Source organism: Equus przewalskii, chromosome 14 (assembly GCF_037783145.1).
Source record: "Equus przewalskii isolate Varuska chromosome 14, EquPr2, whole genome shotgun sequence".
In the NCBI taxonomy this organism is placed as follows: Eukaryota; Metazoa; Chordata; class Mammalia; order Perissodactyla; family Equidae; genus Equus; species Equus przewalskii.
The window spans coordinates 57,224,387-57,241,725 of NC_091844.1; the positions used below are offsets into that span (position 1 = coordinate 57,224,387).

At 43.4% G+C, this 17,339-nt stretch overlaps 1 protein-coding gene across 38 annotated transcripts in view; it reads left to right on the plus strand.

The window, feature by feature from the left end:
• The window catches only part of SLC8A1 (solute carrier family 8 member A1), a 374,952-nt gene that overhangs the window by 51,232 nt on the left and 306,381 nt on the right, over positions 1 to 17,339 (plus strand). For 7 of the 38 annotated variants that reach the window (XM_070572811.1, XM_070572790.1, XM_070572792.1 and 4 more), the window contains exon 1: positions 10,939 to 11,069. The exons of 9 other annotated variants lie outside the window; for them this stretch is intronic. In XM_070572811.1, coding sequence (XP_070428912.1) covers positions 11,001 to 11,069 — 69 coding nt within the window. In that variant the 5' untranslated portion in view covers positions 10,939 to 11,000. Of the gene's footprint in view, positions 1 to 10,379; positions 11,070 to 17,339 lie in introns of those variants that run through there. 22 more of the 38 variants (XM_070572802.1, XM_008523200.2, XM_070572813.1 and 19 more) reach the window with 9 other exon arrangements.

Consider the following 17,339-nt stretch of genomic DNA (forward strand, 5'->3'; position numbering starts at 1 on the left):
ACCCTCTGACCTCCTTCTAGTTCCTTGAGTGCTCCTTTTCATCCCAGGGCCTTTGCACCTGAAGCTTCTTCTGTCTAGAAGTAAAGTGAGGTCATACTCCTCTTCTCCTAGCCAGTTCCCAGTACTCTTTTAGAGCTTTATAGACTCTCCTAAAAAAGGTCAGCGCTTTCAGTTAAAAAAATTATGTAATTTGGTTACTATCTCTTTTCTTCCCCAAAATGAAAGCTCCATTTATTCATGTGTTCACTGATTATTCCCTTATGTATAATTCAGTGCCTTGCTTAATAGTCACTCAAAAATACTCAGTAAAGGAGTGACTGAATGAATGATTGTTATCTATGATTATATAGCTAGCAGGTAACTACCAAAATTCAAGTCCATTTCAGCAAAATTCAAGCTCATATCTGCTCTGATCATGAGACACTGCCTCTAGCAGAAAAAGGAGAGAAGGTTGCAGACTTGTCAGGAAATTCATTAGGCATGTTTCTAATATTAGTATTTATATGTAAATAAAATTGTACTTTATTTATTTAAATAAATTTATTTAAACATTTAATTTTAATTAATCATTAAATACATTGCATTTAGTTAAGTAAAATAAGTAACATTTTACCTTAAAACGAGGTTAAACATCTAAAAATCTAACATATGCTCTCCATTTTAAAAATATATTTTATAATGTCAAGTAGTGCTGGTGTTAAATTAACACTAGATTTCTTATAACGATGAATGTACAGGTTTTAGTTTATGTCAGATTAAGGGTCTATCACAAGAGATGTCAGAAATATACATGAAAAACCAAACCAATTAATTTTATCTTTGGATCTGTTATCCAACAAGTAAGACTGCTTTTAGCAAAACAATGTTCTTCTGAATATATATATATATATATATACACATACATATCTATATATGTATATATACATGATCAAAAGACAAAAAGATTTGATTAAATCTTATGCATATGTTCAGGTTTCCTTCACTGATTCTGTACATTTCTAAAATACTATTAAAAGCAGCTGTAGTTGGGGGAAGCAAAAGGCTCTTCATAAAGTCTATACTTCAAACTTGGCTCCTCTAGGCTTCCCCACACAGTCGACGTAAATGTCTAGAGATTTACTAGTGGAGTGGTGGGTGGGGTGGGTGTAGGGGGAAAGAATCTTTTCACCTGCTCCCTAGTTACAATTTCCGTCTATGTTGTGGAAAGAAGACCAGATATTCTCAGCTTCCTATAACCCATTTAGAAGGCAGCCACCCAGCCAGGGGGCAGGCAGTGGGAGCAGTAAACTTAAGGTGCAAAGAATAAGGGGGTGCGTTGTCTGTAGAGACTTTAAGCACAATAATAAAACCAACTCAGGGTCATCTCTTTATTATCACGATGCGTCATCTATGTGATGAAATTCTCTCCCTGCCTGCTGGAGCGAACTACCCACCACATACACACTTTAGTACGCTCCTCTTAAAGGAGACTTTTTTCCTAAAATACTAACAGCCTTATAGAAATCATACGTGTTCCAACTGAAACCATCCAGAATGATTCCCCTGAAAATAAACACTCAGTATTTTTTTAAAATACTGGGCTGTGGGGCTGGCCTGGTGGCGCAGTGGTTAGTGCACACGTTCCGCTTCTTGCCAGGCCGGGGTCGCCGGCCCGGATCCCCGGTGCGGACATGGCACTGCTTGGCAAAAGCCATGCTGTGGTAGGCATCCCACGTATAAAGTACAGGAAGATGGGTATGGATGTTAGCTCAGGGTCAGTCTTCCTCAGGAAAAAGAGGAGGATTGGCAGTAGTTAGCTCAGGGCTAATCTTCCTCAAAAAAAATAAAAATAAAAAAACTACTGGGCTGAGATGGGGGTGAGGAAGGTAATGGGACCTGGCCAAGAATCGAGCCAAAAAGAGAAAAACTATATTCTTCCCTTTCTTCTCCAGTCATTGTTTAGAGTCCCCCCCTTGGGCTTTCTGTGAGATGATTATAATCATCTCCTGACTGGTCTCTTTATCCCACACTGTGCCCACTTTAGCACATCTCATACACTCCTAAAGATGCATCTTCAAAAAGCACATGTCTGGCTCCAGCACTCACCTGTTTGAAAATCTTCAGAGACTAATTCTAGCTATGAGGCTATACTCCTAGAGGTCATGGCCAGTGTCTAATTCCTGTTTTAATCACCACAGGACTTAGCTCATGGTTCTGAATCATGTAGTTACTCTCTATTTTGCTGCCTGAATATTTAAAAAGTTAGCCAGTAAATGTGCTGCAAAATTTCCTTTAAATGATTGCCCCAAAATGAGGCATGTTCCATTCATTTGTATAATTATTCAAAATTTAAAGTATTTACTCAAATATTTTAAATATTTTGCTTATTTATTGATCATCTATTGTAACTTAGGTAGGCACTTTGCTGTGTTGAATAAGTTTCCATCCAAAATCTACTGTTTCTTGAGCAACTTCTACATTCAGAGGGGTTTTTTGACAAAAGAAACAGGAAGACAAAAAACCTGCCTCTCTTAAGATTCATAAGATACATAATTTAAGTATCTTTTTTAGGCTTCAAATCTATCATTGTTCATTTCAAAAGAGAGTAGCGCATGGGTCACAGTCTGCTTCAGCCTATGAGCCTCTAAGTAGACTTGAAAGCAAGTATATAAGACCCGGCAAATAAAAGACCATGAATGTTAAGTGACATTAGAAAAATAAGAGGTCAGCTGTTATTTCCATGAGCTATTTGCAAATTTGCAAATGGGATTTTCCAATAATTAGATATTTGGTCACAGCCAAGAATCATGAATGCGAGTGAGTGTGTGAGTTTGTGTGAGAGTGGGTGTGTGAGGGGTATGTATGTGTGTGTGCGCTACATGTATTGGGTGTTCTCAGACAAGAATGTAGGAAGAAGGCAAAAGGAGGGGTGACAAAGTCATGGAGGGAAGCACTGGAACCATCACTAAGTTACACCTGTGTGATCCCCCTCCCTCCTCACCAGCGCTGTTGACTTTGTGGCAAGAGATTCACCCATAAGAACTCAATTGTTTAAAGTTTGCAATCCAGTTGCATTAATAAGATGCTGTTCTTTAAATAAAACCAGAAGGGGGGGTTCAGAATTCTTGCTTCAACTCTGCCTTAGAAGGAACACAAGCATTTTATGTGCAACCTCTGGGAGCTGTCTTTTTGGAACAACTCTTGGGTTTATATTGTACGAATGTGCTCCTGAATGCAGAGATGCAGGCAGTGTGCCCACGCCTCTGCAGCTAGCCCTCATGAAGGCCGGCGGCTTTGAGGCGGGAACTCCTAAAGGAACCTCGACTCGGGGCAGAAACAAAGTATGAAACAAACAAAACACTGTGCTGTATCATTTCATCGGTTTGGGAGTCTCAAAAAAGGGGCGACACTGTCAATGAGACATCCTAACTCTGTTCAGGTCTCTGCAAAGCTGACCACCTAAACCAGGACTTGGTGGCAGAAGATTCTATATTATTTTCTTAGCTTCATTTCTTTCATAGCAGTATCTCCATTTGAGATCCTTTCATGTGCTAATTTGTTTGTTTTGCTTATTGCCTGTTGTTTTTGAACAGAATGTAAGTCCCGGGAGGGTGGGAACTTTGCCTGGTGTTTTTGCTGTTGTATCTCCCGGGTCTGGGACAGCGCCTGGCCCAGAGTAGATCCTCATAAATCTTTGCTGAATGAATACATGAAGAAATGAATGACCAAGTGAATTAATATGACTATTCTCAACTGCGTTTTATTTATCTCTGCTCTGCTCAGTTTTTTGCCTTTAATAAGAGTTGCTTGATGGCTGACTTTGAACATATCAGGAAGTTCGCAGTTTCCTTGATTTTTGAAAAATAATAAATGAAAATACAAATATAATACCCATAAAATATATGCCCAAAGAGCCCCTCTTCACAGGAAATCAGAGAGTCTCTGACATGCTTACAACTTTGATCAAACAAGAGCTTATAAGTAATTCCTGAGATAACAGGCAATGGGTCAGTTTACAGGCACAGGCCTGAGGCTGGGTCAGATTGCCATCTCTGTGTGGTCTGGCCTCCTGCAAAGTCACAGACAATCTGTCTGTCATCACAGAACAGGTGGCCAGGCAGGACCGTGGGTGTGGATATGGTGACGATGTCAGTTGCTAACCAGGGCCTGCATTGTAGCTACAAGGAGATGATTGCTATTAAGTTGCAATTTGCGCTGGACAGGAGCCAGAGTTTACCCGATAACCAAAATCCATCTTCTGTCCACATAGGCCAGTCCCCCTACAGGGGACAATATGTGTTTTATTAATTCATCTACCATACACCAGAAACTGCTCTAGATGCTGGGGATGGAGTGTTCAAAAAGGCAGACAGAGGCCCTGCAGCTGTGGACTTGACTTTCTTGATCATATCTTCCAATCCGCTAATACGTCTTTGTTAGGTCAATTACAATAGCCACCTGCGCCTCTTGGAGACTTAAAAGGGCCTTCAAACATTTGTAAGTTCTCTTAAATTTCTCAGAAAAATCTCTATTTTTATATTCTATTAAATAGCAATGTTCAATGGAGCAGCGTAATAGCAACAGCATTGTGTCAGATGTAAGGAGATTTTTTTCCCTTGTCTTTACCACGAATTAGCTATTTGATGGTAGGCCAGTGGTTCTCAGTTCTGACTGAACCTTAGAACTACCCAGGGAGCTTAAAAAAAATCCCTGTGCCCATGCTCCACTTCAGACCAATAGGAAGACAATCTCCAAGGGTGGGCCTGGGCTGCGATATTATTTTAAAACAATGCAACTGATACTCCTGGGTAGCCAGGGTTGGGCAAATCTTGTACTTTCTTTCTCAGTCTGTAAAAGGAGAGTAATTACAGCTCGTCTAACTAGTTCATAAGGATTTCTCATATAAAAATTAGGTTGTAAATGCCAAATAATTTTAATATCTACACAAATAACTTGTTTATTTTGGCCTACACTCTCAAATATTCTGAAACATATCCAAAGATGGTTAAGCTTTTTTTGTGTGACAGGGTAATATTTTAAGACAAAGGGAAAAAAGAATGTAGTTTCTGAACTTTTCTTGCCCATGATTGCTAAGGACTCGTTAGGTCACACTACGTAAGATTCTGAGTTTTTAAAGAGGTGAAAGTATATAGTTTCATTATTTCCAGACATTTCCAGTTGTAGCAGAATCAGCATCATTAAAACCAGGGATCAAGACATCCATAAATTCAGTCTATTTTCCCCTTAAGTATCTTGTTATGAACATTTTCAAGGGCTACTGTCTGGGCACTGCAGTAACCACTAAAACACTGGCCGTTCTCAGAAGATTCTAATCAGTGGCCAGCAATTGAAGGAGCAGTGAGGGAGCTATACATCATAGACAATGCCTTAGACAAGAGATTTATTGAAAAAGCTGAAGTGCAATCTCTCAGGGACATTGTTTCAGAACAGGATTGCGAGGAAAAACTGCCTGGTACAGAGCACCCCAGGGCCTTCCTGTTGAGTCCCCATTGATGGAGAATCCTTGAATCAGTGTTGAGGAAAGTTTGTGCAAACTTAGCAAAGAAGTTTATGTCCTACAGTTAAGATCTTCTCTTAATAAAATTAACGTGACAAGCAAAATCTTTGTTGCAGTGAAATTTCTTTAAAAGGCCTCTATTGGAAATTAAACTCTCAGATTATAATAGAGATGGAATCAAGCTGATATTCAGATATAAAGGAAAAGAAATATTGTGATCTAGCAAGAATATGGTGTTCCCCATAATCAATCATGTAACCACACTCTGTACTTACAAAATCACAAGCAGCTTCTTTCATTACAGAGAAAGTACTCTCGTACTCTAGAGGCATCCATTGTCCTGGATTATTCACTGGATAGAATTCTGCATAACAAAAATAATAGTATAATCATTATCGATAATGAAAGGGCCTGATTATGTAGAACCTAATGATATAGAAACTTTGTTTTCTTTATGGATATCATTTTTGTGGAACTTTACCAATCATAGTAATAACAACATCATTTATTGATGTGATTAGGAACTATGTCAAGCATGTTACATACATTTTATTCTTCCTATAACTCCTTGAAGGAGATTCTATGATCTGGTTTTCCAGACAAGGATGTTGTAACTCAGAGAGTTTAAGGAACTTCCCCAAGTTCACTCAGCCAGAGGTGAGATTCAAACCCAGATATTCTGACTCCAAAGCCTTAACTCTAACCAGTTTCTGTTCTTTTCTGACCTACTGGTTGCTCTAAACAATGATTCTGCCACTGAATTACTCATTGGTAACCTCACCATTGGTAAGGTTGTGGGATACAGACTAGATTATGTCCTTCATGTAATAAGGAGCAGAAATGAAAAATGAAAGTGTCAGGATTTTGTACAAGTCCAACCGTCGACTATAAGTTGCTCAAATGCAGAAGTGCAGGCCCCTGGTGTCCAAAGACTGTGACAAATTCAGAGGAAGTGGGTGACCCCACAGCGATGGAGCCCAGGGGAGGATGGGTTATAACTGTGAGTCTACCAGGAAACTGCTCCCACCCAGCAGCTGGGCCCACTTAGGAGATGGGGTTTAAGGGTGGTGCTCAACCATCAAAACAAAACAGAGAAGTAAATCTTACTTGCAGGAACAAGAACCCAGGGAGGAGGAACCTTGGCACTTAGAAGTCAACAAAAAATCCCCATAGTCACCCCTGAAGCGAAAATCCCTGGATCCAATCAATGCAAAGAAAAACTGGCCCACCAGTCCACCTGAGGTTCTAGGTGTGGGAAAATAGCTAATGCTAAACTCCTCTTGCTGGCTGGGCTGGGCGCTATACTACTTTTTCTTATGTAAAAATCAGTATCAGACTGAGCCCAAGAATGAGCAGATTGCTGAGTGGTGAAGACTGGCAGAATAGGAAATGAGGTGGAGAATGAATAATTCTACATTAACACACTTAAGAAGCCCCACCACTGAAAAAGACAGTAGCGGTACCTCTGACCTAAGCAATTCAAAGTGAAAATGTAAGGAATTACAATAAAATACTTGTTTTCCCTATGATGAAAATTACTGGGTGTTTTAGTAAAATACTTTTAAAAATTGAGGGTACCCTTGATCACATGTCTGATTTTTCTGTAGACTGGATAAAAAAACTAGAGCCTAATTCACAACATCGTCACTTGAGCTAAAAATGAGTTTACTAAGAGACCCCTGAAGGTCTTCAGGGAAACAGTTCATTAGAATCTGAACAGTCTTTAGAACACGTGTGTCAAATCTTAGTGATATACCCAGGAGTTCCCAGAGTGGCCAAGGCATACTGCTTTGGATAGATATCAGTGGAGACCCATAGCTCTGAGTCTCAAGTCCAAGGAAAGAATGGCAATCAGTATTCAAGAATACAATTAAGAAGTACTGTTGCCATTGGAATGTAAATCACCACCTTCCTACATATAATATTTCTTCTTTCCAAAGCATAGCCTGCAGCAGCCTCACCATTTCCTTACCTAGAGCCTTGTGCCAGCGATGTAGCCTTTGACAATTCTTGCAATAAAAATCCAGCCATGTATGACATTTAGGAGGGAGCAAAAGGTTTGATTTGCCTTGGGGCCCTGCAACCCTTTTAAAGATGCCTTTAATGAGAAATGAAAGGAAAAAAAAAAAAAGTTAGGGGTTCAGAAATTGAGCCAAAACAAAAAGGGTGCCACATTAATAGGCACGAGGCTGCCTTTTAATAGTTCTAGGTAAAGGGAGGACCATCTAATGTAGATTTTTCCCCCCAAGAATTTAAATTAACCTATGTATCAGTCTAGATTGAAAGGATGAGGAATAAAGAGGACCAAGAAGTAGCCTTAGTGCCTTCTCAGCTGCTCAGAAGATGGACTTTTGGCACCACTGGAACACAGACATTTAAGAATAGGGCTCTAGGGGCCGAACCCGGTGGCACAGCGGTTAAGTGTGCACGTTCCGCTTTGGCATCCTGGGGTCCGCTGGTTCAGATCCCAGGTGCGGACATGCCACCACTTGGCAAGCCATGCTATGACAGGCGTCCCACATATAAAGTAGAGGAAGATGGGCACGGATGTTAGCTCAGGGCCAGTCTTCCTCAGAAAAAAGAGGAGGATTGGCAGATGTTAGCTCAGGGCTAATCTTCATCGAAAAAATGAACAAATAAATAAAAAAGAACAGGACTCTTGTCACCTCAGGTCACAAGCGTGCTTACGCTCTCAAGAAAACCTGAGTTTTCCTAAGTGGTCCATAATAGCAATAACGGGCCACACCTTTTCCACAAAATCTATCCCAATGAGATGTAGTCCACTCACATTTTCATTTAGCTCTTTCACTCAGCTCCTTCACTTAGCTTTGTCCTATTTCCTATGGGTGGAGTATGTAGTTATATGCTTTTCTCAGTGTCATTTAGAAAGCTGACGCTTCTGTCCAAGCCCCTTCCATTGAATGTGAGCCAAATGTCTGCCTCTTGCACTCCGTTGAAGTCAGGACCCTAAGTAATTCTTGGCTGAGGATGCACTCTAACAGAGAGATGGTGACCTTCTGTGTCTCCCCACATGTCATTCTGTTTACACCCACTAGTCAGTGCAGTCTAACAAAAAGTTTGTGTGGAGAGTGTCTTCCAAGAAAATTTAACTCACAGTGAGGAAAGGAAAATGTTCTTAGAGAGGAATGATTCCTGGGAATATACAAGACAAGAAGCAGCTTGGAGTTTCCTCCAGCAAGCTGAGTGTCCACAACCACCAGATGGACGCAACAGACCCTCGCTCATTAAAGTGTGGTCCTCATGCAGGCCCCATCGACATCACTTGTAAGTTTGCTAGAAATGCAGATCCCAGGCCTGTTCCAGCCCGACTGCATAAGAACCCACAATGTGCACGTGATCCATAGGCACATTCGTGTTTGAGGAGTATTGACCTGGAACAGTGATTCTCAACCTTGGTTATGCATAGGAACTAACCAGGGAACATGAAAAAAATTACTGATGCCTGGGTCCCACCCCCAGAGATTCCGAGTTAATCGGTCTGGAGTGTGACCTAAGCGCTGGGGTTTTTAAAAGCTCCCAAGGAGATTCTGAGGCGCCTTCAAGGTCGAGAGCCACCGGCATAGAGGCAGCAGAAGGCCACTTTCATTTCCCCTCTTCACCTTATAGTCAAACAGTGGGATTCCTGGAGGCAGAGTCTCTCTTCTCCTACGGCCTGGAGGCCCCAGAGCTGCACTGTAAGTACTGGGGGGAAGAATCCTACTGAGGAATTAACTTTCTGCCTAATGCTCCGCAGCTCCCTCCTTCTCCCACCTTCCCCACATAGCTACCCCTGATTCTGCACACCTGGGCTAACCACACCAGTGGTGAATATCAACTGGTGCTTTAACAATACAAACTTGGGAGTCCCACTTGAAAGCAACAACATCAGAGTCTCAAGACTGGAAGCTAAAATCTGCATTTTTAACAAGCTTCCCAGGTGTGACTGATGTGCATCCAGGTTTGTGAACTCCACAGTAGGTCTAGCCTCTCAGCCTGCCAAGTCATTAAGGATTTGTAAAGATGAATGAGCTGTCAAGAGAGCAAGGGCCTGATGCAATGCTCCTTTATTAATTATGGGGAAGTGATGTATTGGCAATGATAATGCTTCTCTTGGAAAGGGCAATGAATGGTTCGTCGATTGCTGCATTAGATCTTTCCCAACTCAACCTTAATGCTCAGCTTTTACTCCTCTCTGTAGTTTAAAAGCTGCACGGCTTTCACGTTAAACAGCCTCATGGTCTGTATTCCCAGGTGAGCTGCAATCTTTGAGGGAAATACCAACACGGAGAATCTCTCTGAGTTCTTGGCTGGGGAATACCTCTCCCCCAACCCCCATATCCTTATCTGCTTGTATCAGCAGCTACTAGCCAGCGTATTGCTATGCATGTCTGACATGCAGGAAAAACACGGAGTGAGGATTTCAGAGAAAATCACTGAGAAATCCTCAGATCTCTTTGCTCAAAGAGAGCTTCCATTAGCAGGGGGCTAGAAAGTGGAGGAAGAAAGATGTATCTGGATTGACAATTTCAGAGGTGAGAAACAGGTAGGCGAATTGGGGTTGAGGTTCTGTCTGTGGGTGAGGCGAGGAAGGCTGACCAGAAAAGTTGCAGTGCCCGTCTGCGCGTGCCATCGAAGGGCTGGGTGCTGGAAAGAGCGCTAGCGCGGGGCCAGCACGCACTGCAGGGCCGGGAGCCGGGGGCAAACCGAAAAAGCTCAGCGGCACAGGCTGGGAGGCTGCAAGAGCGCCCCAGCCGCTCGGTGCTCCAGAGGCGCGCCCGCTCTATCCCATGCGGCCGCCCGGGGCCAGGGGCGCCGGGACGCGCCGGTCGCGGCGGCCGCGGGGCCGAGCGCGCGTGTGAGCGGCGGGCGGGCGAGTGTGCGCGGGCGGGAGGGCGGGGAGCGCGCGCGCCGCCCGGGCCCCGGCCCTCCCAGCCTCCCGGCCTCCGCGCCTGCCTCCCGCCCGCGCGCACCGGCTGCCCGCCGCCGCCGCCGCAGCTCCTGCTCGCGCCGGCGCTGCACGGGAGCCTGCCCGCCGCCGCCTGCTTTGTGCTTCCCCCCCGAAGATGGGAGCGACCTCTTCCTGATCTGGAGCTATTTAAAAGGAGGGAGCGCGCGGCAGTTCCTCCTCGCGTGGAGGAACGGGGGAAGGATCCATCCACACTCCCCCAAACCAGGTAGGATCCTATGATGGGCAAGCAGAAGGGATTTGGTCAGACACCGCCAACTATTTTCCATTTATTGTTCATAAGGCTACTCTTACCCCGCTTTGGCAAAGGACCGGTTCCTAAATGGTATGTGTTTCTGTGTGTGTCCCTACACGTTTTTTGGGGTGTCCGCGCTTCTCGGGGAGTGAAATTGCTCTGGCTGGTGCGCCTGGGCGTGAGCGTGCCTGCCTGCCAGTGCCGGCTGCCGGTAGAAGAAAGGGCTGCTAAGGAGAGATGCTGCACCCTGCACCGCGCTGGGCTCTGAGGATTCGGGGCGCGAAGAGCTAAGTCCATCCGGAATGCAGCGCTGCTGGGGATCCAGGCCTCCCCACCCACTGGACTCTGCTCTGCGGTCATCCCTCCTCCTGGTAATCCCTGGGGTCTCCCCCAACGCCACACTTGCGAGTCCCCTCTTTTCTGGCGAGCGCTGGGTGCTCCTTCACCAAAGACTGCGGAGAGGAGGGAGGTGTGGCCGGGGCAGGGGGGGACCGGCAGGGGAGAAACGCAGCGGGGGAGTGGGCTGAAGGGTCCCTGTTTCTGGGCACGATGCTGGGGTGTGCGTTGGGGATTCTGCACGCACAGGCATCTTTCCCCAAGAGATTCGAAGGGAACTTTGCAGCTGCATTATCTGCCTCTGGAGCTTTGCTGGCTCTTGGGAAAATGGTCTGTGTTCTGAGATGTGAGGATATCCTTCTTGGCTCCTCCTTAAAGAAGAGGGAGGTCTTATGGGTGGACAGTCAGCTAAAGAAACCAAACCTGCCCAGGCGATGCTTTTAAAAATACCGTGTGTGTGCATCCTTGATTTTTAAAATCCCCCCTCCCCCGTGGATTCTGTCGACTGTTTGATGAATGGCTTGGGCTGACAATTCGTATTTCCCTCTCCAGACAAAGTGGCAGCGGTTGGGTTGAGAGCAGAGTGACCAATTTAACAAAACATTTTTCGAAGAGAGCAGTGTGCGTGGTGTCCGCAGTCATTGGAAAGAAAGTCCTGCTTTCCACTAGGTTTCTCTTTAACCCCCTTTAGCTTGGCTCCCCGGCTGGTGCTCTCCATCTCTCTCCTGCTAGTCAGCCACTAGTGGTTGTGAATATAACAATACAAACTTTGTCCTGCTGGAGGTGTAAAGACTAAAAAGAGAAAAAAGGATATCAGTAGGAGGTGTAGTGGAAGAAGCTTTTTAAAAAATGACAGATGTGGTAAAGACAGTACAGGCGTCCCGATCATGGAGGAGCTGGCAGAGTAGGAGGGAATTCTGATCAGATCTGGTTAAAGGCATAGCTTGAGTATTTCCGAATATGAGCAACAGAAGATTCACAATCCAGCATCCTTGTGAAGATGTCCTAAGGGAAATGGGGAGCGACCAGGAGGGGATTCTGAAGGTATACCTCCCACCTACGCCCCCCAACACGCACACATACACTCCCACATTTTCTCTCTCTCTCTCAAAGCTACTCCTGCTGCAAGTCAGGAAAGGAGGGAGGAAGATGTATCTAGATGTTTCATTCATTTCAGATAAGAAAACAAAGCTGGAATAGGGATGATTGCTTTCAAGTTCCTCTTTCAAATCCTGTGTTACTTGGATTTAGCTCTATTGGTTGTCTAAACTTGCTTAATTGGGAAGGTTAGGCGGATGTGAAAGGAGGAGGAAGGAAGAGAGAGCTAGCTCCATCTTTGGGGCCTTGTGAGTGAGAAGGTGGGGGAAGACCTACTTATTTCACCAAGAAGCAAGATGTGGTTTCTTAAATGGGTTTCATCTTACAAATTCTGCCTGCTTGGAGGATTGCATTTGGAGCCAAGGGCTCTTTAGCTAAGATTTCTCCCACCTACTATAAAAGGAGCCCTGATTTTTTTTTTCTAAAATGGCTGTTGTCTTTTATTAAATATGGAATGATTAATTCCTAGGGGAAAAGAAAAGAACTGGACAGAGGTAAACCGTTGTTCACTGTTGAGCTGTGCAGGGGTTGCAAAGGATGTAAGTGTCCATGGCAAGCAGACTTCATTTACTCTGTCGTGAAAGCTTAACAGGGCTGGAAGAGGAGAGTAATGAATTAAAAAGAATACGAAGGCTGTGCTTTATAGCTACCTATCTGTATACCTACCTCTCTATCCTTCTATCTTTCCATTTACTTTACCATTACCATTTAATGGTTTCTACTGTACCATTTTGGATTAAGATTAAGAACTAGATAACCCTTTTTTTGACCATGAAAGGGAAGAAACGTGCATAGTAGTAGCAGTGCTTTAACTCCAAATAAAATTGCAAAAGGAAGGTGAAGTATAGTCAGTAACACCTACGGGACTATTTGCAGGAATTACATTAATTGGTCTTTCACGCTTTCTATGTTTTGGGAAAAAAAGAAATTCCAAGAGAGCTTCAGCATTTTGTTAGCAAGCTATATTTAACATGTTTTTTATCAGACAAAATTAGACTTTTGTTTGTCTTGCAAAGTAAACGCATTGTTCCTTCCCTCTAAATGCTTAATCTGTTTCTTTGACAAAATAAATGATGAGAGAAGCTCTGCAGATCCAGGAAAGTTGCATTCCCTCTTTAAAGCAAGTTAAAGCATTCATTAGCTGGTGGATGTGTCTGTCCCAAAGTAAGTGCATTTTAGGACTTTCCCATCTGATTTTCATGTTGCAGGTCAGTGAGAGGAGCCCTTTCTCCGTGATGCTTCAGGCAGAGGGAGAAGAGCATGTAGGTAAAAGCAAGCAGTCTGCCCCGTCAGCATGGAAATAAACAGCATTCAAACTGAAATAGAAATTAAATCTGGAAAAAGAAGTACACAATTAAAAGAGGATGGCAGAGCACATATCTTGCATGTTTTATATTTTTGCAGTGTGTTATATATGTTGCTTTTAACTAAAAATTAAATGGTTGTTCTACATTTGCTAAGAACTAAGGAATCTAGGTGGCATCATCTCTCTCTTCTTCCTGATCTTTTCATTGTCTTTTTTTTTCCTCTAAGCAATAAATGTCTCTTGCCAAAATATCTTCCAATATTGTCCATGCCTTATAGATAGACCCCTCGTCATAAGCTCTACCAAATAATCTCCCATCTGACCAAATTCTACTGCTCCCTCTTGTGGCAAATATTCTCCCTGGCTTTCCTTAGATTCCAGAATTGCATCTAACATCGCTTAGAACTCCCCAAGGTGCCCATCACTCAGTTCTAATTCTCAGCAGTAATTGTGGCTAACCAAGCCAGTGGGTTGCTGAAGTAGCTGTTTCCAATTTTCTCTCTGAACACAGGGATGTCTATCCCCTGGAGACATACTTGAGATTTAGTGGAAGTAAATGTCAGGTGTTTTCTGACCCATTGGGATGGACTGAATTCTGGGAATGTGAGCTTTTCAGAGTCTGCCTCTGAGATTTTGATTTGGTCTCAGGGCTAGTCCGATGGGGCCTCATTAAGTGCAGTGGGATTATTTTCAGTTTTCTTTCTTTCTCTTCCAAAAGATCCTCTCTCTTCTCTGTATCTGTGTTGCTCTGTCTCTCTCTCTCTCTCTTCCTGCCTCCCTCCTTCCTCAGCCTCCCACGCACACACATACACATCACCAAATATATTTTAGACAACACGTACTTTGAAGACTTAAACTAATCAATGATTGGGTTCTCAGTAGGGTTTATAAATCGAACAGCACATTTTCTGAACTGGAGACTCCTGGGGTAAACTACTCTTACTGGTCTGTTTTCATTAAGAGGAGTTCAGAACACAAATGAGGAGATCAGACAACTTTTTCCACTGTGTTGACTCAACTTGGAAGACAGTTGCTCTCAGCTCTTGCTGCCTCACGTGTTTTTTGTAGGCTCTTTGCTGACAACTCTGTCCTGAACCCTGGGTGTTTTATATCTACATTTGTGATTGTCCTTTGAGCTGCCTGGCCAAGGGAGTGTAGTAAGTAATAAGACCGACAAAGGTTCAAGAGAATCACATTTTCTCTTGACCTGAAACTTTCTAGCCAATTGCAACAGAAGGAGGAGAAGATGTGGAAGGATAAAAGCCCTGACTGGCGTCTGAAGTGAAGGGAATGTGTTTGTGGTTAAGGGCAAGTACATTATAGGTAGCGGCCTATAAAGTGATTTCAGGAGGGCAAAACCTCCCCGAGTTCAAAGCATTTGTCCATTGGCCAACATAGGATCTGAAATTCTTACTATTAGAGACATTTATCTGAATAAAGTAATTCTGTCTAGTAGATCCCTCATAAAATGCAATGATATTACCTAGGAAAGAGCTACTATAAATTCTCAGAAACCATTAGCATCTTGGATTGGTGTATCGGATCAGCTAGCAGATAGAAAAGTCCTGAGGGCCTGGAACACAGGAGGATGCGGAGGAAGTGAAAGAAGTTTGAAACTGGGTTGCTGCCCAGTTAGTGCCCTTAGAGGGCTATGCAGGTGGGGAAGGGGGAGAGACCTGAGTGCCAGAGAGAGGGGCTGCTGATGGCCGGGTAGAAGGTGGCGAGAAAGAGGCAAAGGTAAGCTTCCACACTGACATTTTACTTCTGGGGCAGGAAAGCTAACAAAAATTTGATCCTTTCTTGAAAATTTAGTCTTTTAAGTCTTCTGAGAAATGGGCAAAATGTTTTCCAGCAAGTGTGATACCAATTTAGACAAATGGTTTCTTGCATATGTAATAAACATAGAAAAATAAATGTCAATATTAGAGTCCATCTTAATTTTTTTGAAAAAGACAGAAACAGTAATCACTTGGTAGGTGTCATTGCATGTTAATTTCCTGGTTGAATCTAATGTGAGATGAAGTCAAACAGACAAGAGGGTGATTCAGCAGTTTATTGCAGCCCAATCGTGACATTTATTAAGCACTCACTGTTTGCAAGGCGGTATGCAGGGCTTTTCAGAGAATGCAGATGATGAAGAGGAGTTATTTGACATTTGTTAAGCACACATTATTTACCAGGGACCGGTCTAAGTACTCCGTACATGTTTTTTCATTTAATGCTGATAAGTGCCTTACAAGGAAGCATCCTCATCCCGATTTAAAGACGAAGAGTGTGGCTCAGTTAAATAACTTGTCCAAGGGTTCATAGGTGATGGTACCTGTTTTTGAGGCTGTTCAAAAGCCATGCTCTTTGAACTGTGTTCTCTCTTCTCGGGGATGTCATGGTCTAGAACATCCAGATACTGGGCCGAGTGAGACAGGTCGCTGCAACTGTCTAATGAGCAAGTTGGAAGGAAGTAAAGAACATCTGAAAAGGCTTCATGGAGGAGGAGGCATTTTAGTTTGTTCTCAAAGAATGAAAAAGACTTCGAAAATAAAGCCTAGCTATTTTTACAATGTGTAAACCACCCCCAGTTAATTTATGACAGTGACAACCCTGGGGCCATTTCCAGACTGTTCACATCATCTGTATATCCCAGTCAGGACCATGTCCTGGGAACTGTGGATCTGGATCAAATGAGAGCATAAGCCATTGCGCAAATGTATTTCACATGTGAAACCAAAGTTTCTGATGAATTCCCAGCACAACTTTGAAGGCGAGAAGCTGGAACATTCTGAGAGGTCAGGCAAGGGTCAGACCTGCCAGTTTGAGGATTGTGTTTTCCATGCTGTTACAGGTGGTGTTTGTGTCTTTGTTTAGCACCGAATGACTCTGGTGCTTTCTCCCTTGAGCTTCTTGAGCTTCTCCAGCATCTCACTTCTGCAGCCCCTGAAAGCTCAGGACCCAGGGCTCCTTTTGGCTTTGCTCTGCTCGATGGAGAACGCCCAGCCCTAGCAGCAGGTTTAGAGAATTAGACTGCTTACCCTACACAGAAACCTAAACTTCCTGCATCAACTGTGCTAGAGCCCCAAAAGGGAGTGGCATTAACCAGGGACCAAAGGATAGAGTTTGGAGAGGTGCTCAGTCCTATGTCAAATGTCTCTCAGAAGTTCCAAGTCACTCTTCCAAAATAATCTACCTTTTACATGTTGGGGGGATGTGAGCCCCCTAGGGGTGAAATTTGTGAGTTGGTGTTGGGCAAAGGTGGTAGTTCTTTTTTCCCTGACTGCTCATTGTCTTTCTTCTCCTGCACATGAGCTTCTCCTTATCAGTGCTGTTGCTGCTTCAAGCCATAGCCAGCTCTGGAAGAGGCATCAGAGATGATCTAGTTGTTGTTTTTTTAAAGCAAATAAGCAAATGGAGGCCATATGAAATTAAATGACTTTATAAGAGTGAAATAGGGGATAATTGAATCCAGATCTATGACCCTGAAGTCATTTCACCAAAGTCACATCTCTCTTTTTTTCTTTGGTAGTGGAGGTTTCCAGAAGTGTGCCTGGGGTTTCTGGTCTCAGGAGCCCCTGGATGTCTAGCGGTGATTCCCCAAGGTGGAAGGAGAACTATGACTTTGCTTCTAGATTGAGGATATTGACTGATATTGAAGAACCCTAGGGGATGAAGACTAAAGTTCTCTGAGGTCAGCAGGTCAGCGGACATATCATGAGAGTTAGAACATTTGTTTGAATTCAGCAAATGATATATTTAATGTTGTGCAAGTTGCTTAACTGTGCCTCATTTTCTTCATCTATTAAATGGGAATAATACTAGTAAAGAGCCTTATGGGGTTTTTGTATGGAATAATACATTAATTCTTGTAAAATGTTTGGAACGGTTTCTGGCACATGAGTGCTCCATAAGG